Raw genomic sequence first — 25,421 nt, 5'->3', positions numbered from 1 at the left:
TCTTCTCAATGGGGAGTTTCAAATGGATTTAATTTTCCAAAGACAGTGTGGGCACTGTATGGAGAATTAAATCTAAAGGGGCAAGTGTGAGAAAGACTCCAGGAGAAATGCTGACCAGTGGGCCCAGGTGGGATGACAAATGAGGACAGTAGCCACGGAGACAGAAAAAAATGGCCAGAATGGGGGGGAAAGTCTGTGAATGGAACGAAAAGAATGCACTGATGGACTGAATGTGTAGGGTGAGGAAAAGAGAGGAGTCAAGCATGGCTCCCAGCAGCTGGACAGATGCTTGATTCCATGAACTCAGGACGGAGGGGATGAGGGATGCAGGAGAGGCGAACAAGAGTCCAGGATGCCTTTCTTTCTTTCTTTTTTTTTTTTTTTTTTTTTTTGGTGAGTTTGGCAAACTGATCTTGTTGGGGGCTGAAGGTTCCTCTGACATATACACAGAAGTCTCCTAAGGAACTAGTTGTTACACAGCTGTTGGCCCTGCCCCCACACCCCACCCTTGAACAGACCATCAAGCTGTTCTCGTAGTTGCGATTATATCTCTGGCTCCTGCCTTCTCTCTCAGGGCCCACGCCCAGGGGGGCCTCCCCTCCCCTCATTTCTCACCGCAGAAGCCTCCAATCTCCATTTCTGTGGCCCCTCCTGCCTCTGATGGCAAAGCCTTTTTGATTCAGCCTCTTTTTATTTCCTGGACCATCAAGGCTCCTGTCCATCTCCCTCTGCTTTCTTCTCTTCCCTCTGCACACTACGCCAAGGTTGGAACAACTTTAAGTATCCGAAATTGCCAAAAGGATACAAGATATTTGCCAGTTTCCTTCCAATTCCTTATTAGCAAGACAATTTCTAGGAAGCTATACCATCTTTGGCCACTGTTCTACTTTGGCATTACACACACGGACTTGACTCCATCCTCTGAGAATTCAGGTTTTCTTGTATTATTAATTGGAAATTGGACTGGAAAGATAAGTAGCTCCAAAGTATCAGTAGGTTAACAGTTTAAAAGTTCACAAACTAGGGGAGCCTGGGTGGATTAGTTGGTTAAGCATCCGACTCTTGATCTCTGTGTTGTGAGTTCAAGCCCTGCACTGGGCTCCCTGCTGGGCATGGAGCCTACTTAAAAAATAGATAAATAAGGGTGCCTGGGTGGCTCAGAGGGTTAAGCATCTGCCTTCAGCTCAGGTCATGATCCCAGGGTCCTGGGATCGAGTCCCGCATTGGGCTCCCTGCTCCTTGGGAGCCTGTTTCTCTCTCCCTCTCTCTCTCCCTCTCTCTCTCGGTCTCTCATGAATAAATAAAATCTTAAAAAAATTAAAAAAATAGATAAATAAATGAATGAATAAATAAATTAAATAAATAAATGTTCACAAACTAGTTAACTGGAATATAGTTTCTACCTGGAACAAAAATTGTACAGGTGTGTAACACATATTCCCCAGGAGTCCACATCACTCATGTTTTCGCACTGAGGTCCACAGCAAAGAAATTAATGCCCAGAGAGAGAGAGACTATTATAGTTTCTAACTCTCAATCCCAAATTTTCTTCTACCCCACATGACTGACAAAGGGACTCCCCAAACCTTCAGACTCAAACCCATTCCTCTTTCTACCAAAAGTGGCACTGGCCTTTCCTGGGACCCCACCAGAAAAACCGTAAGAGAACACAAGATTAGCACAGAGACAGGGAGTGAAAACCATTTCACTGGATCAGCTGTTATTATTTATACATTTAAAAAAGGTTCTTCTGACATATACACAGAAGTGTCCTAAGGAACTAGTTGTTACACAGCTGTTGGCCCTGCCCCCACACCCCACCCTTGAACAGACCACCAAGCTGTTCTCGTAGTTGCGATTATATCTCTGGCTCCTGCCTTCTCTCTCAGGGCTAACTCTGAAGAAGTCAGGTATTGCTCAGGGTAACTAAGTGAATAATAAGTATCAGAGGTAGTGCTGAAAGACAGATCTTACTCATAATTTGCACTACACTATTCCATCATCTTAGCAGGACATCTGTGGTTCATGAAATCTATGACTCCTCAAGGATATTTCTTTTGGGAAAAGATACTTAGAGGTGTGCTTCCCTCCCTGCAATAACAATTCTTGATAAAAGGAAAACACACCATCACAAATTTAAGAAAATGTCAGAAAAAATTAAAGATAAAGAACAGTTTTGACTCAAGCAAGACTGCCAATTCCTCATCTTTGTTGTTAATAAAAATTTTCACTATAAAAATAATAAGTAGGAAAAATGACTTTAATATGCTTAGCTAAAAAGTCTGGAAAGCTGACAACTGTCTTAACTGAAACAAAGTGAAATTTACTAGATGATACTTTATTTTTCTTCACGACGCTTACTATCATGTGACAATTTTTATACTATTAACTATATCCTTTCACCAGACTGCAATTTCTATGAAAGCGTGGATTTTGTCTATTCTGTTCACTGCTGCATCCCAAGCACCTCCAACAGTCACTGACCCATAGAAGACATGCAATAAATATTCTGCCACTGTTGCATGAATAAATGTAACGAGAGATTTTCCTGCAGCACATACACATCATAAAACTGCTTCCTGAATGAACATTCATAAATTGGGAATGTGACCTAAAAGGATTCAATGGAAGAAGTTATGCCTGAGAAAGGAAGGTTGTAGTGAGCAACCTGGACTGCTGGTGCAAAGTACAATCATAGACCAGAACACAAAGCAAAAGAAAGCTTCTTACGCTTAACACAGATGTCACATGTCTCTCGAATTTAAACTCAGGCACTTAACTGCCAGGTCAGTGCCCCTGTGCTCACATGAGCATGAGTTCTTGCTCTCTCCTCCACCTCCCTACCCCTTGGCAAAACTTTTACCTTATTTTATTTATTTTTTTTAAAGATTTCATTTATTTAATAGAGAGAGACACAGTGAGAGAGGGAACACAAGCAGGGGGAGTGGGAGAGGGAGAAGCAGGCTTCCCGCGGAGCAGGGAGCCCAATGCGGGGCTCGATCCCAGGACCCTGGGATCACGACCTGAGCTGAAGGCAGACACTTAAAGACTGAGCCACCCAGGCACCCCTACCTTTTACTTTATTTTAAAAGCAATTCCAAAAACCTTGGTTATGTGACTTTCCCAGCTCAAAGTGGATCAGAAGTAAGAGCTAGAAGGGCATCATAGGAGGAGGGTCACCAATCGAAGAGATGGTCTGGCAGCCAATATGCTGACAACCAGGAAAAAGAACATAAAGCAGACACCAAAAAAAGCGCAGGAATCTGGTATCATTTAGTTTCAATTCAAACTTATCCATATACATATATATGTATATACTTCCCATGAGAGTTTTGCTATTCAGAACACGGTAAATGATTTTCATACTGATGACATTGGTAATCAAGCTTGGACTACATTCTGTAGACTCTGCTTGAAGGCCACAAGGGACTATGTCAATCTTTATTAATTTCCATTAAATTGTTAAGAAAGGTCGATCATTTCGGGGGACAAGCAATTAGCTGGACAATTTAGTTATGGGGACTACCCAGTCCCTGATGATGACAGCAGGTACCACTGGGTTTTGTTTTGAGGGCCTGTTGGCCTATTACACGCTGGGCCCCACACTAAGTCATTTATATACAGTTTTTTACACAGTCCTTTATAGACGGTCAATTTTTTCAACAAACCTGTCAGGAAAATACATCTGCCCATTTTCTAGATTAAAAAATAGAGGTCAGAGCGGATGAATACATGTTCAAATCATAAAGACCGAATGTAGTGCAGCTGGAATTCAAACCCAGGTGTGTGACCACAAATCCTGTCCTCTTTCTACTACGCAGCGAGCCGCCCCCACAACACTAAGAAACCCTGGAAATGAAGTATTAATTGCAAGAAACGCACGGTGCGAGGAAAATGTGACTTCTTGGCAAGAGACCTCAGCATGGCATGACCAAAGTCATAAACCTAAAATCCAAAATATCTGCCACTCTTTTTTATTGTCCCGTTCTCTCCTGTAGGTTCAAAAGACTGAATGCTTATTTGTGATCAAGGAATCAAGTTAATCAAGGAATTCAACATTATTTATTATGCATTCGCCTTGTACAACACTGTAATAAATACAAGTTAATTTCACTATTCTGCTGGCTGTTTCACTACTAGCCCTCAAATATTTTCCTTACCTTGTGGTCAATGAAACACACAGAACCACTGCATTATAGAGCAAGAAATGTTGGATATTCAGATGAGTATGGGTGATGTAGATGAAGCTAAAACAAACTAATAAGAAAATATCAAAATGTAGATTTCTCCACTGGAAATTCAGGTTTTTGACAGTGTTACCCTACAAATGTCGCCACTTTTTCTTTTTCTCTTTTAATGTTCCACATTGAAAGATACTTTTCACAAGGATTCTCTGGTAAGAAGTAGTAGAGTATTTCAGACTAGAGATTTATGTTCGCCTTCAAGATCTTAAGAAATCATATTACTGGAATATCTTATTTTACCTGCTTCTGCTTATGTGAAGTTCCAACTTACCATATCTGTGCTAAAACAGGTTGAGGTAACCCAGATTGAAAAAAAAAGTTTCTAGCTTGATCACCTGTAAATTAAATAGAAAAAGTTTCAGAAAAAAGAAACAGCTGACCGATATATTCTTACAGCAAAATTGCAAAAATAAGAGGCTAGTAATTTTGCAAATACAGACTTAAATATATGATAAAAGCCAAATGGTAAGTCTATAAGCAACAGTAAAATGAATCCATCAGATTCACTGACGAATTCACTGACTTTAGAACTTAACACTTTAAAAATTCATCTCAAAAAAGGACCTATCAAGTGCAGGGGTAGATTGTCCACTTTAATTAACCTGCTATTAAGTAACATGGGAACAGCTATACATATGACAAAGCACATCTACAGGAATCCTCAAGAAACTGATTACCCACACTTCTACTTTTTTAAGTTCTCTGCGACTCAATATCTACACTTCAAATTGTCAGTGCTTCTGCTATATTTATGGAGTAAAAGTAACAATGTTTACAAGATTCACAACAACAATTAAGAATTGGGTGCCTGGGTGGCTCAGTCGGTTAAGCATCTGCCCTTGGTTCAGGTCATGATCCCAGGGTCCTGGGATCCAGTTCCGCGTCGGGCTCCCTGCTCAGCGGGAAGCCTGCTTCTCCCTCTCCCACTCCCCCTGCTTGTGCTCTCTCTCTCTCTGTCAAAATAAATAAATAAAATCTTTAAAAAAAAATTAAGAATTAAGAATTTAAAGAGAACTGTGATACACACACACACACACACACACACACACACACAAGTCCCCAGGAAATCTAGATCCCATTTTTCCTAAAGCTATCTCCTGAAGAATAACCAAACAGAAAAGATAATAGAAAAGGCAGGGGCACCTGGGGGCCTCAGTCAGTTCAGCAACCGACTCTTGGTTTCAGCTGGAGTCATGATCTCGGGGTCCTGGGATCAGCCCCCATGTCAGGCTCCGTGCTCAGCACAGAGTCTTCTTGCCCCACTCCCTCCTCCTCTCCCCCGTCCCTCCCTCATGGGCATGCTCTCTCTCTCTCCCAAATGAATAAATAAATAAATAAATCTTAAAAAAAGAAAAGGCAAAGTACAAAAGGAACAATAAGAGAATTCTGTTGTTTTTTTTTAAATATTCAGAATCTGTTCATTTATTTACATTTCCCAAACCAGTTCAAGATCAGAATTAAAACAAGCATTTTAGCTCAAGGAGCACAGTCCATTGCTTTACTACTTAAAGAACGTGGTCCACTGACCTTTAGCAATTCCCATCAGTGTTATGCCCACAACAAGTGGCTTGACATCCATAAAGGGATGCAAACAGGTTTGAATGCAGTACAGGAAAAGCAACTGAAAAAATACAGGCCCAAGGCTAAGGCAGATGTCCACCTGGGTCACATGTGCCCACCTTAGCTTTGCAAGATGGATTTTCCATAGATCTATGCACCACTGATAAGTAAAAATATAAAAATACAGATTCCAATTACCAGTAATAAATCCAGATATTGGCTTTAAACTATGGAACTGTTGATCATGCTTCGCTCTTTCTTCTACAGTTATCGCCCAGATATCCAGGCTGCCTATAATACAAAGAAAAAAAAATTATTCAATGCAAAAAGAATAACGAAGTGCTCACATGCACTATCTCCCTAGTACTTCCAAATTCTTTCATTATGTTATCAATTATTTGATTAATTAACATCTGTTTGTCCTTGGAAGTTATGCATATAAGCTAGAAAACTAAAAGTAAAACAGGCCAAAATAAGAAAGATACCGGCACACTTTTTAAAAAAACTTATCCCGTAATCTTGTAGCTAGCAGGACTATATAGAGACATAAGTTAATAGCCATTTATTTACATAAACTCAAACAACAAACCAATTTAAAACTAGATTCTCAGGTGTTTTAAATGTCACAGGAGAAAGGAATGAAGCAGAGTTTCACAATTCGTATTGCAAGCGATTCCATGAAAATCTTTTTGGAGTGACAAAAATACTGAAATACTGGATGGTAGTGATGATTACTCAACTCTGTAAAGTTACTAAAAGTCACTGAATTGTACAGTTAAAACTGGTGAAAACTGGTGAATTTTATGGTATGTAAACTATACCTCAATAAAGATCTGTTTAAAAATGGGTATCCTGGAAAAAGATAAAGGCAAACTGAAGAGAATGGGATTTGGGTTCTCCTTCAGTTTCAGCTCTAAGACTGACCAGATGCCCCTTCACTTCTGAGATCTTCCTCACTTTCGTCCTAGGTCTCCTCAGTGTCATCAAAATAATTTTAGATTACATAGATGGAAGACCTTCAAAAGTTCGGATACTCTCCAAAAAAGGTGGAACCGGCAATACGTATGTTTCATACAAAATACGAATGTGACCGGCACAAAAGTAAAATGTCTCAATGTCGTGCCTCCCCTCTCCACGTCGTCCAGTCGGACAGTGACAGGAAGACTGAGATTCAGTCAGTCGCTGGAAACATAGTTCCTGGCTGCCTCCTACATGCCAGTCACTGTGTCAGACATCAGAGACACCATAGGGACCGAAAAAAGATAGGATCCCTTCTCAGAGGCTTTGTAATCCTGCAACTTCTACTGCCCTGTTGAAATCAGTCCCCAGAATTATAAACAAAAGCAAAAGCAAAAACACAACAGAACACAAACCTGCCCAGTAACTAAGAAGAGGGACAAAAATAAAATAATAATGCTAATGGTGGTGAAAACTTTGCAGGGCTCTGTGCTGGAATTCCACAGGGACTTTGACAGATGTGATCAGAGGGGTGGTGATTTGTGCCTCACTCTCCTCATGACTGGATTAGACAGTTGCCAAAAGGCAGCCATAATAATGGCGCCCTCTCTTTAAACAAAACAAAACAAAAACCTGGCCAGTAAGCAAAACTAGTACTTAACACTTGCATCATAATATTAGGAAAAATTACCTGAAAAAACCATTTTATGAAGATTCGTATGTTTTAAGCAGATAAAGTAAAACAAATGTCCTGCTTCCAATTCAGGCTTTGGGAAAAGTACAGAATAAATGACTCAGTCACTCCAACAAATACAATGTGAAGAGAAAACAGTGAAAGGCAGAGGAGACACATAAACTGAGAGCAATGTCTGGACCCTGAATTGAACCGACAAACCATAACAAAAAAAAGGTCTGAAGACTATCAGGGAAATTCTAACACTGACTTGATAGTTGAGGATGTTAAGGAATTACTGTGAATTTTATAAGTATGATAATGGTATCATAGTTATGTCTTTAAGAGTGTTCACATCTTTCAGAAACACATGCTAAAATATTTGTGGGTGAAATGAAATGATGCCTGGGAGTTGCTTCCAAGGAATCCAGATGAAACAATATTAAAAATAGGGTTCAGAGCAGTGCCTGGCTGGCTCAGTCAGTTAAGTGTCTGCCTTGGGTTCAGGTCATGATCCAGGGGGTCCTGGGATGGAGCCCTGAGTCAGGCTCCTTGCTCAGCGGGGAGTCTGCTTCTCTCTCTGCCCCTCCCTCCTGCTCTGTTCTCTCTTGCTATCTCTCTCTCAAATAAATAAATAAAATCTTCAAAAAAAAAAAAAAAAAGAGGATCTCAGGGCACCTGGCTGGCTCAGTCGGTAGAGCATGTGATTTTTGATCTCAGGGTCACTGGGCATGGAGCCTACTTTAAAGAAAAGAAAAAAGAAAAAGGTCTCGAATACATTAAAAAAGGAAAATCTTTGAAAACTTACCTCCGAAAGGTGTTAGAAACTGAGCCATGGTTCTGTCACTTTTACCTTGCTAATCGACGCCTGTAATTGAAATACAACATTTAAGTTTCTGAAAACTTCGTTTCCTATATACATATAAACACACTAACACGCTGTCTTTAGTGATCAGAAACTGACAGCAGTACCAGCGCTCGGGAACAGCACTACAAATCAAAGTTACAACCAGTGTATTCATTCATTCTCTGCAGTGTCTTAGCGCCAGGTACAATGACAGGCACTGGGGAACGCTGATGCAAGACTCTCTGGCAACAAGAGGCTGTCAGTCTTGTGAGTGACACTATTAGCTCAGGACAGCCTGTTACATCATGACTGTTGTTTGTTACTCTTTAAATATATGCTTTTCTTCGCCATCTACATATACCAGCCCATCTGCTTGGTGGTTTTAACAGCGGCTTCTTTTAATGAGCACGTAGTACACGCTGCACACTGTTATAGGTACTTTATAGCTCTTATCCCTTCATCGTCACAGCCCTATGATACAGGTGAGACACACAAAGGACTTCCATTCCCTCACTACAGAAGAGGAAAACGAGAACCTGAGAGATGAAGTGATTCGAGCAATACCACACATCTGGTGGCAGGGCTGGATTTGAGCAGGGCCAGCACACCCCACAGCCTGTGTTCTACCCCTGAAAAGCACTGCCGATTTTGCGAAAGGTTGTAACCAATGTATATTGTACTAATGTCCAGAATACCAAACACAAACCCAACGCTCCAAAATCCCATCATGAACAGCCGATGTGAAACCAACCCTGTCTTCTTCCCCAACAAAAATAATCCATAATGAGTATCATCCTTATGCTTAACAACATGGTAGATGCATATAGTTAAAAACGAGTACTAAATATTCATACATTAAACAATGTAGATACATTTAGATTTTTAAAATGACAGTCCCCTGCCCTAATACTCTTCAATTTTATATTCCAATCTGTCCGTGGATTTTTTCCCCCAACTATCATATTTTTAAACTTCCAAAAGCTCTTTCTTGTTCTCAACTCTTTATTCCTACTGCCCTGTCTTTTCTTTTAATGGACACAACTTTTACTCTCCTGATTTTTTTTACTGGGGGAAGGGGATGAGGAGGGAGTATTTTGCTCTTTCATTTTCTTCTGTCTCTTATATCATTTGATTTCTTTTTTGTTTGTTGGCTGATTGTTTGTTTTGGGTCTCTCTCACTTTTGAGGCTTTCCTCAGGTATCTGGTGATCCCTGGTTGCTTCTTCATATTTAAGAGTAAGGCACTAAAAAAATGGGCATGGGTGCCAGGTCTGTTGACAGATGGGCTTCTGCATACAATGGTCAGACGTGTCCAGTCACATTTCAGTAAGAGACCTCCAAACATCAGTATGCAGAGATCTCTTTGCTGAAGTCATTCAGTTTAACCAGACAGAAGTGTACGGAAGGGTGCTGGCTTTGGGGGAAGAACGGAAAAGAAAGGAAGATGTGAAGGGGCCTACACTTCCAAATATATGCTAACACATATGCCCTTTATCTTCAGCCCCAAGCTTCACCCTTCTGGTCAGCAGCCTCTCTGGTTCTAGGAAAAACAGGACTGAAGAAGTCACCTGTCTGCTGGGGATGCAGGAGAAGACATTCCAAAAGATCTGGATACAGATTTTTAAACAACTTCCATTTCAGCTGCAGAACTGACCTCCGTCTTTGGCAGCCACCAAACACTCTGAAGCCTGTCAAGACATTCCTGGGGCCAGCTGACTTGTCCTCCATCTTTATCGGCCCTCTGTAGGCACTAGGTTGCACCTTTCTCTGAACTCAGTTACCATTCTGTTCACTCTCTGGTTCCAGAAAATTCTTAAAAACTTTTGCTCACTGTCTTCTCCACTGTTATCTTTCTCCCTGTGAGTTAACATCTGCTATGCTTCTGGTGTGATCACTGCAGACTTTATGGAAGAAGAAGAGAAAACACATGTGGTCAAGCAGCCATATTTAAGTGTGGGGGCAGAGGAGGTTCTGGCTCCAGTTCTGAAGCAGGCTACGTCTTCCTGCCAGTTCTCTTTAGAAACTATGACTGCTATTCTCTTCTTCCACTATTTCTCACTCAATACACTGTGTAGGGAAGCAAATTTTTTTAAAGATTTTATTTATTTATTTGAGAGAGAGAAGGAAAGAGAGCGGGAGGAGGAACAGAGGAAGAGGGACAAGCAGACAGCCCACTGAGCAGGGAGCCTGATGCAGGGCTCGATCCCAGGACCCTGAGATCATGACCTGAGCCAAAATCAAGAGTCAGACGCTCAACTGACTGAGCCACCCAGGTGCCCCGGTAATTTTCTAGAAAATTTTAATGTGTTTCATCTCACTTAATCTTCATAATGCTCTTTAAACTGACAGATCATACCTGTTTTTTGTTGAGCTTTACAAAAGCAGTAAGCTCTTATTTTTAAAACCACAGTAAGGCAATTATTTCATATATATATATATATATATATATATATATATATATAACATGAGAAAAACATTCTGTTCTGTTCTACTTCCCTTCTTTACTATTTATTGCAAAATAAAGAAAAGTAATTGATTTAATGATCTTCTTGGTACCCAGCCACTTTCTTATTGGTGCTAAGTCTCTCAGATGAGTCTTTCCGGTTTTCTAGATCTACATCCTCTGGGAATAAAGAATTTAAGGTTACATTATGTGCCCAAACCAATAAAGCAAAGCTATATAATAGCCAGGATAGCAGGAACTTTTATATTGCCCTTGACTGTCATGCTGATGGTTCTGATATTTCATAACCAATGAAATAGGTTAGGAATAGTTATATTTGCTGTTTTGTTTTGGTAAATAGCTTTTACCACATTTAGGCAGTTTCCTATTATTCTTATTTGACTTACAATTTTCATTTAGAAATGGCTGCTAAATCTGTTCAGAGGCTTTTTTTTTTTTTTTTGAGTATTTAATAAGATGACCATGTATTTCTTTCTTAAGTAGCATACTAAATTATAGTGATAGATTTCCTAATATAAATTATCCTGGAATTTATGTAATAAACCCAACTCAGATATGCATGCTACTCTTTTACTACATACCTAGGTCCAATTTGCTCATATTTTCTTCAGAATTTTTGCTTAAGAAAATGTTATGCATAATTCTATGCAACAGAGAATCAAGAGAAAATAGATGTATTTCTACCTTACTATAAATTTCCACAATGATCTTTTAAAAAAGTATAATACACTTAATAGACCAAGAAATAAATGGAAATGTAAAAATTTAACAGTAAAAAGATCCCAAGAAAAAATAATTTTAGGGGTGTGTTTGAAGGAACAAATAATTCCTTTTACTAAAACCATTCCACAGAGAAAGATCAAATATTCCTCAATTTGGGTTATGAAATTAGCATCATCAATACTAAACCATAATAACGAAAGCACAGACTACTGTCACTTTTCTATAGATATAATAATTATATACCTCACTTTAAATATTTTACAGCTATTTTGAGAGAGTCACAGTCTGGCAAAGTAGAACAACTCCTATGGTCCAAAGTATATTGTAATCCTCAGCAGCTCCCTGCAAAACATTTACGAGTATTAGCTGTTCACCATCCTTCCTAGAATTCAGGAAATAATTCCCCACCCTCTGTGAACCTCTTCCACAAAAGCATTCACCTATTACGAGCAACGTTAGACAAAATTTGTCTTCTGACCCTTCTAACCTCCCTCTCTGCTTCCCCATCATCTCACAGTGACAAGGGAATGCACTGCAACCCCAATCTGTGCCCTACACTTAAAAACTAATGCCCTTCTGTCTCTTTCTTCCCCTGTTCCTTAATTGTCACTGGTCTCAGCTGGATATTGGTAAGGAATGGACCTAATAAAAACTAAGCCACTTTGAGGTATGAAAATGTACCTTCCAGATTTATTTACTAACACAGAAGTCCAAATGCTGGTTTAAGGATAAGATTGGAATAGTCCCACATACATTTCTTTTAACCACAGGGACTTCAAATGCCATTCACAAATAGGTTCTGCTCAGTTCCTAGGGAACCCCAGACAAATGTAGTAACACACAGATGAAGCAAATGGACCAAACTTTGCAATCCCACCTTCTTTTCAGTTCTATGCTATATAGACAAACCATGGTGATAACATCTTGGTTCAAGGTATTTTGTTCCTACCTTTATATATATTGGTTGTATGTATTACTATGATTTGAAAAAATAAAATAATATATTAAAAAAATATACCACATATCCAAGATTTCTAAATGTCAAAAATCAGAGTTCCAGTTTGGCTAAAATAAAATAGTATCTGCCCACTACAGGCCCTCTGTCCCACTTAAAACTAAAAATTGGGCAAAAATTTTAAAAAGCAACTCCCTGAGGACAGTAAAAAGAAAAGCAGACAGATTGTAGAAGAGAGTCAAAAGCTCCCCCCATTTTTGTTCACTCTTCCCTAGCAGCTCTGCCCTAAGGGTGGGCCCAGACATGGAGTTACTCAGTGAGGCAGAGGAGCAAACAGTAACTCACTCTGATAGAAACCCAGTCTTTCTGTCCAAAGGAAGTAATAAAAATGGCTGCTTTGGGCAGGAGAATGTAAGGATCAGGTGATTCTATAAATGAACTCCCATAAGACTCAGGTTCACACCTGAGCTGCAGGACAAAACAAAAGTAGCACAGCAAAAGTTGTGAAAATTGATCTTACAATGGAACCTCTGTGTGCACAAAGCACACAGAACTTGTAGTTTGAACCTAATCAGGATGAAGACCTGCTTAAACAAACACCGGCATTGTGCAGGGGATTAATACAGTGCACAGAACCTAACATGAAATTTACAATACCCAGGATGTAATCCAAAATTACTCAACATACAAAGAACTAGGAAAATCTCACAAATTCTCAAAGAAAGGAAAGCCCATAATCAAGAGATCCCAAATCCTAGACGATACAAACACCGAAATTATCACGAAGACTTTTTAGAGCAGCTATTATCCCTATGTTCCATGAGGCAAAGGTAAACACAAATGAAATGACTGAAAATACACAAGGTCTCAGCAGAGAAGAAAAAAACCAGTTTAAAAAGAATGCATGGAAATTTTAGAGAGAAACTTAGACCTTCAAGAATGAAGGAAGAGGAACAGAAATGGTAAATATCTGGGTAAATATAAAATTATATTTTTCCTATAAATCTCCTTAAGATATGTAGACTGTTGAAAGCAAATATTGTAATACTGTCCAGTAGGGCTTTCAATGTATATAAATGTAATATCTATGACAACTTTAATAGAAAGGTCTGTGTGGTAAGAGTAAGGGACTTACGTGGTTGCAAGCCTTCTGCATTTTATTTGAAGTAGTATAATATTACCTGTAAGCAGACTATTAAAGTTAGATAAATACATTTAATCCCCGGAATGACTACTTAGAAAAATAAAAATAAAAAACAAAGGAGAATACCCATAAAGTCAATAGATAAGTGAAAAGAGAATGTTAAAAATTACTCAATTTTAAAAAGGCAGGAAAAGAGAAGAATAAAAAAGAGGACAACAAAACAAACAATAAAATGGCAGATCTAATTCTAACATACCAATAATTACATTAAATTTTAATGGTCTAAATACTGAAGAAGATAATAGCTGAGGGAAAAAAAGCAATGTAAACAAGTAGAAGGAAGGAAATAATAAAAGATATGAGCAGATATAAAAGAAATTTTTCAAAAGACAGACAATAGAGAAAATTAATGAAACCAAAATCTGGTTCCTTGGGAAAAAAAAATGACAAACCCTTTCTGAGACTGATTAAAAGAGACAGAGAACACAAATCAGTTCAGAATTACCTCTAATCCTAAACATATTAAAATGGTAAGAAATACTAAAAACAACTTTATGCCCACAAATTTGACAATGTGGATGAACAAATTTCTTGGAAAATAAAATTTACTAAAATTGATTCAACAAGAAATAGAATATCCATATAGTCCTATGATGAAAGAAACTGATTTTATTAATAGAACCCTTCCCAAAAACAAAAACTGTATTCTCAGATGGTTTAACTGGTGAATTCTATCAAACAGTCAAGGAAACTATGCAAATTTTTTCAAACAACAGAGGGATCCGTGCCCAACTCATGTTTTGAAGCCAGAATAATGCTAATAACTGACAGATACTCCCCCCAAAAAATTATAAGACCCGAAGGAATACAGATGCCAAAATCCTTCAGAAGATATTAAAAATTTAATCTTAATAATACACAAAAAGGATAATAAAACATGACCAAGTAGGGTTTATCCCAGAAATGCAAGATTTGCTTACCATTTCATAACCACTTAATGTAATCTATCATATCAAAAGAATAAAGCAAGAAACCCCAATATGATCATTTCAATAAATGTGGGGAAAAAAGCTTTTGACAAAAACTCAAACCCAATAATGATAAAAACTCACAATAATTAGGATTAGTAGGAAACTTCCTCAGATACAGGGCATCTATGAAAACCTACAGCTAACATCATAGTTAATGGTTTAAGACTGAATTTCTCCCCATGAGATAGGAAGAAGGCAGAGAAATCTGCTCTTACCACTCCTATTCAACACTGTTTTGGAGGTTCTGACCACTGAAATAAGGTAAGAAAAACAGCAAAATAATAGCTAAAAGATTGGAAAAGAACAAAACCCTCCCTACTTACAGAAAACCCCAAGGAATCTACTAAATATAGTAAGTAAATTTAGCAAATTCTGATTTTGCAAAGTGATGTAGCAAAATTGCAAGATAAAAGGTTAATAACATATTAAAAATCAACTGAATTCTCATACACTGGAAACAAATAGTTGGAAAGTGAAATGAGACAAACAATTCCATTTACAGTAGTGCCAAAAAAATGTAAAAGTCCTAGGTATAAATTTAACAAAGACATCCAGGGGAGCTCCTGGGTGGCTCAGTCGGTTAAGCGTCTGCCTTCAGCTCAGGTCATGATCCCAGGTTCCTGGGATCGAGTCCCGCCTGCATTGGGCTCCTTGCTCAGCAGACAGCCTGCTTCTCCCTCTGCCTGCCGCTCCCCCGATTGTGCTCTCTCTCTCTCTCTCTAATAAATAAAAAAAAAAATCTTAAAAAAAAAAAAAGACATCCAGGGGTGCCTGGCTGGCTCAGTCTGTAAAGCTTGCAACTCTTGATCTCAGGATCCTGAGTTCAACCCCCACGTTGGGCATAGAGCTTACTTAAAAAACAAACAAACAAAAAAAACAAAAGACATCCAAGGCCTCTAACATTGAACACTATAAAATACTCGGGGGGAAAATTAAAGAAGACCTACATAAATGGAGAGAGATACTAAGTTCATGGATTAGAAAATTCAATATTCTTTAAAATTGCAATTCTCTCCAAATGGGTCTGTATATTCAATGCAATTCTAATCAAAACTGCAGCAGGCTTTTCAGTAGAAACTAAATACGCTCATATTAAATTTACATGGAAATGCAAAGGACCTAGAATAACCAGAGCAGTTTTTAAAAAGAACAAAATTGGAGGACTTACCCTACCTGATTTCAAGATTTACTATGAAGCAACAGTAATCAAGACCTTTGGAACTGGTGTAAAGGGAGACATACCAGATCAATGGAGCAGAAAACAAGAGTTCAGAAATAGACTTATACATGCTTGGTGAATTCATTTTTAGTAAAGTAACAAAGGCAAATCACTGGAGGGAAAAAAGGGCTTTTTGACAAACAGAAGTGGATCAACTGAAAACCCATGTGGAAAAAAAGAAAAAAAAAAAACACTGATCCTAACTCCATATTATGCACAAAAATTAACTCAAAATGGGTCAAAATTTTAAAATTTAAATTTGGACTAATTTAAAACCATATAGTTTAACATTAAAATTCTAAAAGATGGGAGAATACCTTCATGACCCTGGGCTAGACAATAATTTCTTAGGACACAAATAAGCATGATTTATTTATCAAAAAGGGGGGGTTGGGTTTCATCAAAATGAAAAGTTAGCTCTTTAGAAGTCCCATTACAAAGACAAAAAGGAAAGCTATAAAGCAGGAAAAAAACATATGCAACACAATCATCAAAGAAACTATATTCAGAATATATAAGGAACTCTTACAACTTAAAAATAGTAAGACATATTTGCCTATTGTTCACCAGAGCCTGCTTATCCTGAACTGCAATTTTGCTATTCCCAAATAGGCACTTTTTTTAACTTAAAAAAAAAAAAGTCAGACAACTCAGTGAGGAAATGGTCAAAAGATATGAACAGACACTTCACAAATTAACTTATAGAAATGGCCAATAAACACATGGAAAGATGCTCAACATTATAAGCCATTAGGGAAATTAAATTGCAATGATATGCCACCATATTTCCACTGGGATGGCAAACATGAAAAAGACTGACCATACCAAGTGCTAGCAAGGATTCTCTTGTACTGCGGACAGGTATGTAAGATGCTACAATTGCATGGAAAAAATGTACTTTTCTTAGAAAGTTGTACAGTGGTGCCTGGGTGGCTCAGTTGGTTAAATGTCTGACTCTTTTTTTTTTTTTAAGGTTTTATTTATTTATTTGACAGAGAGATACACAGCTAGAGAGGGAACACAAGCAGGGGGAGCGGGAGAGGGAGAAGCAGGCTCCCCACGGAGCAGGGAGCCCGATGCAGGGCTCGATCCCAGGACCCTGGGGTCATGAGCTGAGCCGAAGGCAGATGCTTAACGACTGAGCCACGCAGGCGCCCCTAAATGTCTGACTCTTGATCTCAGCTCGGGTCTTGATCTCAGGGCCATGAATTCAAGCCTGGTGTTGGGCTCCACGCTGTGTGTGGAGCCTACATAAGAAAGAAACAAAAAGTTGTAGAGATCCCACTGGATCTAGCCACTCTTAAGTATTTAGCTAAAAGAAATGAAAATTTATGTCCACATAGATATTTCCTTTTTTTTTTAAGATTTTATTTATTTGACAGAGAGAGATACAGCGAGAGAGGGAACACAAGCAGGGGGAGTGGGAGAGGGAGAAGCAAGCTTCCCGCCAAGCAGGGAGCCCAATGCAGGATTCGATCCCAGGACCCGGGACCATGACCTGAGGTGAAGGCAGACGCTTAACAACTGAGCCACCCAGGCGCCCCCACACAAATATTTCTATACAAGCATTCATATCAGCATTATTTTTAAGAGCCAGAACTAGAAACCCAAAAGTCAATCAACAGATGAATGAATAAGCAGTGACATATCTGTGATACTACTTAGAAATAAAAAGGAACCAACTGGTGCTACAAGCCCTAACATGCATGAACGTCAAATTATTATGCTATGCAAAAAAACCAGGGGGTATATATATACTGTATGACTCGATTTGTGTAAAAATTCTAGAAAATATAAACTAATCTGTAGTGACAGAAAACCAACCAGTACTTGCCAGGAGATAGGAGTAGAAGAAGGGACAGATTACAAAGGAGCAAAGAGGCACAAGGAAACTTTGGGGAAAGGTGATGGTTTCACAGGTACATGCATATATCAAAACTGATCAAACAGCACACTTTAAACATATGCAGTTTAGTGTAGTTCAATTATATCTCGATGAAGTTGAAAAAACTCATAAGCCACAGGTACAAAAACACCCTATGAATAAAAGAAAAGAGTTTTGCAATCCTAGCAGTTCAATACGAAGTCAGAATATCTACGCTGGACTATCATGTGAGAAAAGTACTTAGGGCCAGTAACTCCCAACGAGTATTTTATAATTAAAACAACAACAAAAAGGCAACCTTAAGCCCAATTTAAAAACTTAATTGAAGAGACAGAACAAACGATGAACAATAAGGCTTTTGAGCAAGAATGTTTAATCTAATTAAGTGGCAGGTCTAAGATTATGATTCTGAATCCTTATTTAGTAAGGGTGACAGAGAAAATTTATTTAAAAAAAAAATTTTTTTTTTAACAGAAGTGGGGTGGGATGGGGTATAGTCTATGTTGAATGAAACCAAAATGCTTTACTAGAAAATAGAAAATATTCATCTTAATTTCACTATGTCCAGTGTATTTTGTAATGAATCCCTTTACTAAATACACAAAGACTAGTGGGTTTTCCAAATACCTTTATGCCTAAATAATAAATGCACATAACAGCTATATTCTGATTTTCAATTTCACTGAAGTGGAGATAAAAGTCTAGGAAGTATAGAATAAAAACCAGGTATTCTTAAAAAGGCCACCAATTAAAAGCTGGTCCATCTCTGTAAACACAGATCAAAGATCAAATTCTGCATATATCCTAAGGCCAATTAAGTGAAAAAATATGAACATCAAAGTATCCTTAAGTATATAAACAAAATTTGAATACAATGTAAGAGTAGATATGAAGCCTCACGGAATCAGCATTTGGTTTGTGTGAGGAAGATATATATACCCCTAGAGGCGAATTATAAAGGCTTTTCAGAAAAAAATTAAAACTGCATTCACTGCCATAACTATAAAAATAAACTAAAATATATAGTTAAAACACAAATTTAGAATAATGTGAGAGATGTAAACTTCAGTCCCTCCAATTCTAAAGTAACAGCATTTGGCTAGATATTTTATCTTATAAGGCCTTTTCATTCAAATTTCCAGACTATAAATCCTTTCTAGATGTAGCCAAATTTTCAAATGTTAAAATAACTGAAAAGAAGCAGGTTTTTTTACTGTCATGTCTGAGCATTAACATATTTAATATTTTCATATTCTTCTCATTTATGATCAGATAATCATCCCTATTTAGATCGTACTTGAAAATAAGCCCCTACCTTTCAAATACATCCTCTCTCCAAAGTCTTACTCATTTACTCAAGAAACGTTTTTCTTCCCATGGACAATATAAAGCTATACCGATCCAACACATAAAGAAGGGGCTTGTGTCAGTAATTTTTATGCCCTCATTGAAGCATTTCAAGACTGTTTTAAAATTTGAGCTGATTTCTAAATCCTCATCTCATTCAAATGACATCATGAAGCTCCACTCCCAGAATCAGAGATAATGGTGTACACATTATGCCAAAATTATGGAGTCGGCTTAGGTGAGGAATTATTAGCATGATCCTTGCTATTAAGAAGTTTACAAGGGTGCCTGAGTGGCTCAGTCATTTAAGCATCTGACTCTTGGTTTTGCTCAGGTCCTGGTCTCAAGGTCATGGGATTGATTCCCACATCAGGCTCTGCACTCCAGCTTTGGAATCTGCTTTGGATTCTTTCTCCCTCTCCCTCTGCCCCTCCTCACTAGCCCTCTCTCTCTAAAATAAATAAATAAAACCTTTAAAAAAAAAAAGTAGTTTACAATTGGGGCGCCTGGGTGCTCAGCTGGTTGAATGTCCAACTCTTGATTTTGCCTCAGGTCATTATCTCAGGGTCCTGGGATCAAGCCCGATGTCAGGCTCTGTGTTCAGTGGGGAGTCTGCTTGAGGAAGGAGTCTCTCTCCCTCTGCCCCCTGTCCCACTCACACATGCACACACACTCTCTAATAAATAAATAAATCTTAAAAAAAAGTCTACAATTAACTCATACAACTCAATAGCAAAAACACATAATTCAATTAAAAAATTAAGCAATCTACAGATACAACGCAAGTTTTCACAGAACTAGAACAAATTATACAAAAATTTGTATGGAACCAGGAGAGAACCCGAAGAGCCAAAACAAGCTTAAGAAAAAAAGGAGAAAATTGGAGGTATCACAATCCCCGATTTCAAGATATACTACAAAGCTCTAGTAATCAAAAAAGTATGGTACTAACAAAAAAACACACAGATGAATAGAACAGAATGGAGAGCCCAGAAATAACCTCATGCTTATATGGTTGATTATAACAAAAGGAGGCAAGACTGGAGAAAAGACAGTCTCTTTAATAAATGGTGCTGAGAAAACTGGACAGCTATATGCAAAAGAATGAAACTGGACGACTTTCTCACACCATACCCAAAAATATACTCAAAATGGATTAAAGACCTACACGTAACATCTGAAACCACAGAACTAGAAAAAAACATAGGCAGTAATCTCTTTGATGTCAGCCTTAGCAACATTTTTCTAGATATGTCTCCTCAGGCAAGGGAAACAAAAGCAAGAATAAACTACTGGGACTACACCAAAATAAAAAGCTTTTGCACAGCAAAGTAAACCAACAAAATTAACAGGCAGCCTACTGAATGGGAAAAGATAAAATAAAATAAAAATAAAATAAAAAAAAAACTTACACAACTCAACACCAAAAAAATCTGATTAAAAAATGGGGAGAGGGCCCGAATACATATTTTTCTAAAGACATAAAGATGGCCAGCAGACACATGAAAAGATGTTCAACATTACTAATCATCAGAGAAATGCAAATCAAAAAAATGAGATATAACTTTATACCTTTCAGAATGACTGGAATCAAAAAGACAAATAATGGGTGTCTGGGTGGCTCAGTTGGTTAAGCGACTGCCTTCGGCTCAGGTCATGATCCCGGAGTCCTGGGATCAAGTCCCACATCGGGCTCCCGGCTCAGCGGGGAGCCTGCTTCTCCCTTTGACCTTCTCCCCTCTCATGCTGTTTCTCTCTCTCTCTCAAATAAATAAATAAAATCTTTAAAAAAAAAAAGACAAGTAACAAGTGTTGGTGAATATGTGGATAAAAAGGAACCCTTCTGTACTGTTGGTAGGAATATAAATTGGTGCAGCCACTACCGAATACAGAAAACAGTAAGGAGGTGCCGCAAAAAATTAAAAATAGAAATACTGCATGATCTGTTAATTCCACTACTGGGTATTGACCCAGAGAAACTGAAAACACTAATTTCAAAAGACATACACACCCCTGTATTTACAGCAGCTTTACAATTGCCAAGATATGGAAGCAACCCAAATGTCCATCCACAGATTAATGGATAAAGAAGATGTGGGGTGTGTACACAACACACACACTTGGAAATATTACCCAGCCATAAAAAGGAATGAGATCTTGCCATCTGTGGTAACATGGACATCTCATTATGATAAGTGAACCAGGTCAGACAAAGAAGGACAAATACCATATGACTTTCCCTGCACATGGAATCTAAAAAAACAAATGAACAAACAAACTCTTAAATACAGAGAATAAACAGATGGTTGCCAGAGGGCAGGTGGTGGGGGGGGGGGTGAAACAGATATAGGGGATTGAAGAGACAAAAACTTCCAGTTATAAAAAATACATCGCAAAGATGGAAAGTATAGCACAGGGAAGACAACAATGCTGTAATAAAACTGTATGATGACAGATGGTAATGACACTTACTGTGGAAAGCAATGAGTAATGTATAGAGTTGTTGAATTAATATACTGTACACCTGAGACTAATATGACAGTGTATGTTAAAAAAAAAAAAAAGGGCAAAGGAACCTGACTAGGCATTTTACATAGAAGATATACAGATGGCAAACAGCCATAAGAAAAGATGCTCAACCTCACTAATCATCAGGGAAATGCAAATCAAAACCACAATGAGATAGGATAACTATTACCAAAAAGAGAAGAGAGAGCAAATGTTAGCAAGGATGTGGAGAAAAGGGAACACGAGTGTACTATTGGGAGGAATGTGAATTTGTACACCCATTATGGCAAACAGTATGGAGGCTCCTCAAAAAATTGAAAATAGGGGGCACCTGAGTGGCTCAGTCGTTAAGCGTCTGCCTTCGGCTCGGGTCGTGATCCCAGGGTTCTGGGATCGAGCCCCACATCGGGCTCCCTGCTCGGCGGGAAGCCTGCTTCTCCCGCTCCCACTCCCCCTGCTTGTGTTCCCTCTCTCGCTGTCTCTCTCTATTAAATAAATAAAATGTAAAAAAAAAATTGAAAATAGAACTAGTGTTATAATCCAGCAATCCCACTGCTAAGTATATATCCAAAGGAATGAAATCAGTATCTCAAAGGGATGTATGAACTCCCGTGTTTACTGCAACATTATTCACAATAAGCAAGATATGGGAAACAATCCAAACGTCGGTCAGTTGATAAATAGTGGTATATATATGTACATATGTGTGTGTGTCAGACACACAAGGCAAAATTATTCAGCCATTTAAAAAAGGGAGGAAATCCTGCTATTTGCAACATGGATGAACCCAGAGGACATTTTGCTAAGTGAAATAAGCCAGACACGGAAAGACAAATACCATATAATCTCACTTATATGTGGAATCTAAAAAAGCCAACTTCATAGAACCAGAAAATAAAATGGTGCTTGCCAGGAGGGAATGAGAAGATGCTTGTCAAAGGAGAGAAACTTTCAGTTATCAAGTGAGTTAAGTTCTGGAGATCTAATATATAGTATGGTGACTACAGTTAATAATACTGTATCCTACACTTGAAATTTGCTGAGAGAATAGATCTTAAGTGTTCTCACCACACACATATACACAGTTAACGATGAGGTGTGGATGTGTTTAATTAGCTCAGTTGTGGTAATCACTTCACAATGTACATGCTTATTAAATCATCACATTTATACCCAAAAGATACACTACACCTCAATAAAGTTGGGGAAAAAAAGAGTTTACAATTAAATAGGGGATGGAAAATACACATTAAAAAATCAGTGTGTGTGTGTGTATCTCTATGTATACAAAGAGATATAAGCAACACGTAATAATTAACTAAAACTTCATTAAATACTTACTAATACACCTGATCGGTATTGGCCAACTTCCTCTTGTGAACAGCTCTGTGGGTTAAATGACATTGCTCTCCCATCCTACAGATGTAGAAACTAAGGCAACAGTTTACACAATTTTTAAATGGTAGAAGAGGGAGTCCGTTTGGTTTTAGGGCACATGATCATAACCTCATTCCTTCAGGATTATGAGCTTATTGGAACAACCATGAAGTAGTTAGCCTGGTAAACCAAACAGGGTGGAGCTTGGAGGCGGGGAGGAAGGAGATACTTTCCAAGCAATAAAGGCACTAGAAAACAAAAAGGAGGCAGAAAGGGAAACCAACTGTTTTTTTTTAAAGTGTCAGAGCAGACCACAAAGGAAACTGAATGGGAGAAACACATCTGACAGAATTTTGCCATGAAAGTCTAAGGAGCTTTTACTTCTTATATAAAAAGGCAAAACTTCCTGAAGTGTAAACATTTCTCACACAGAAGCCCGAAGGTATATATATATAAATAAAATATAACAGAAAGCCCAGAGCAGCACCAACAACGGAAAAAAAGAAAGAGAGAGAGAGAGAGAGAGAGAAAGAAAAAGAGAAAGAGAGAGAGAAAGGAAGGAAGAAAGAAAGAAAAAGAAAAAGAGAGAGAGAAAGAAAGGAAGGAAGGAAGGAAGGAAGAAAGGCAAAAAAAGGAAAGGCAAGGTGAAAACAGTGAGTGAAGGCAGTAGCTCTATCCACAGGACAGGATTTCAGTGGAGTTATTAAACAAACAGAAAGCAGGCACCTACTTAGGGCAAAGCAAAGAAGGGCGTGCTTCTGTCTAAGGTGTGCCTGGCCTACTGCCTGGCAGGATGGTCGGCCTAGGAGGGCACAAAGCTCACCAGCACGGTGCTAAGGCAGGGGGTACAGGATCCGCTCTTCTTACTGGTGGAGAGAGGACCACTACTTAGACAAATATGGCCTGTACTGTCCTACATTATTAACAGCCTCGATTTATATTTCCTTTTAGTGTTTTCCCTACAAATATACAATTGTTTCCTTCTTTTCCCACTTTACATTATAATATATGCCTTTCCCAAGTTATTTTAAAGCCTTTCATAAACATGTTGCTGGAATTAGTAATTTTCAGAGTGAAGCAAACACTCCTATATTTACATATAAAAAACAGAAAAACACACAAACTAAACACTGAGCAATCAAGAAATAAGTAAAAAGTTTTTAAAAGTTCGGATGAATGTTAGGACGTTTAAGCCAACAGCTAGAATATGTTTGAGCAGAGTCTTTAACCTTTCTTCATTTCAGCGTCAGAAACGAGAGCAAATTACCGAAAGCTAAAAGAATACTGATCCTTAATTTCAATATTTACATTAAAATCTCAAATGTTGACATATTTAAAGTAGAAGACCCCTATAACTGTGTATTTATAAAATAGGAAGACCATTCTTAAAACAGTATTTATTAAGTGTCATTTCACATGGAAAAGAAAATTATATTGGAAGAGGTTTGTTATTTGAAGAGATTTCCAATGTTTTACTATCATAAAGGGAGATTATTCAGAAAATATGAAATTTCAAAAAACAAAATAAAAAAACATGTACTAATACTAAATTTAGCAGTTTAAAAAAGGCTAAATTTAACATGAGAAATAAATTTTTTGAGAAATAAAACTTCTAAACTCTAATAAATCACTGGCATAATTTAAAATGTTACTTTATATTAAATAATTTAACTATCTGAAACAGCTTTAAAAATAGGTTTGTTATACAATTCTTTCAGATTTCCTGAAGGTTTGAAAATATTTTAAGGGTTTTTTTTTTTAATGTTCTAAGGTTTTTTAAAATCAAAGAGGGGAAGGGCATGAATGAAAAGAAGTATGGCAGATGAAATGAGGCAATTAAAATAGACACTCATTCACAGAAACAGGAATCTTCACAATTATGTAATTCAAATAATCAGCAGATTTCTAATATACCAAGACAGGGCTAATTTAGGATTGAATGACCTAAAGAGCAAAAGGAGATTATGAACATACATTATCAGTTTTTCACTTAATTACTGACGATTGCCTCAAAAAAATTTTGTAATCCTCTTACTTAAATAGGGAAAGGTTACAGGAGGGGCGAGGGAGGGGCGAGGGGGGGCAAGGGAGGGGCGAGGGAGAGGCCCCGGCTGGTGCCACAAACACTCCACTGACCTAGGTTACTGGATTCATAACCAAAAAAACACCTGGTCTCAGTGTTTTAAAATGTAGTCTTCGTAGAGAAGGTATTTTATATAATGGAACTTTTTAAGTCAATCAAGCTTACCCCTCCTATTCTCCTTAAATTCTCCAGCAGTCCTAGATCATGGATAGCTACATTTGTGCTGCCAGAAAAAGACAAGCTGGCTGGAAGGTATCAGAAGCCAGAGACGTAAGGCAACAAGAGACCTATTCTTTCTCATATTTAAAATTTTTGGCTTGCATTTTAACAGGTCTATTGTCTACATTCAGTTCAAGGAGTCCTTTCCCAATATTCAGGCTAATTTACTTGAAAAAGATTTTCGTG

General features: G+C 38.0%; 1 protein-coding gene across 5 annotated transcripts in view; it reads right to left on the bottom strand.

The window, feature by feature from the left end:
* The window catches only part of ITSN1 (intersectin 1), a 209,368-nt gene that overhangs the window by 137,988 nt on the left and 45,959 nt on the right, over window positions 1–25,421 (bottom strand). For all 5 annotated transcript variants that reach the window (XM_027583377.2, XM_027583373.1, XM_027583375.1 and 2 more), the window contains exons 2-4: window positions 8,243–8,302; window positions 6,003–6,095; window positions 4,516–4,579 (exon numbers count right to left, since the gene is read on the bottom strand). In XM_027583377.2, the coding sequence (XP_027439178.1) occupies window positions 4,516–4,579; window positions 6,003–6,095; window positions 8,243–8,270 (185 nt within the window). In that variant the 5' untranslated portion in view covers window positions 8,271–8,302. The remainder of the gene's footprint in view (window positions 1–4,515; window positions 4,580–6,002; window positions 6,096–8,242; window positions 8,303–25,421) is intronic.

The sequence above is a fragment of the Zalophus californianus genome, chromosome 1 (assembly GCF_009762305.2).
Source record: "Zalophus californianus isolate mZalCal1 chromosome 1, mZalCal1.pri.v2, whole genome shotgun sequence".
NCBI lineage: Eukaryota > Metazoa > Chordata > Mammalia > Carnivora > Otariidae > Zalophus > Zalophus californianus.
The sequence above is the reverse complement of the archived record's forward strand: the minus strand, read 5'-3'. Positions and strand labels throughout refer to the sequence as shown.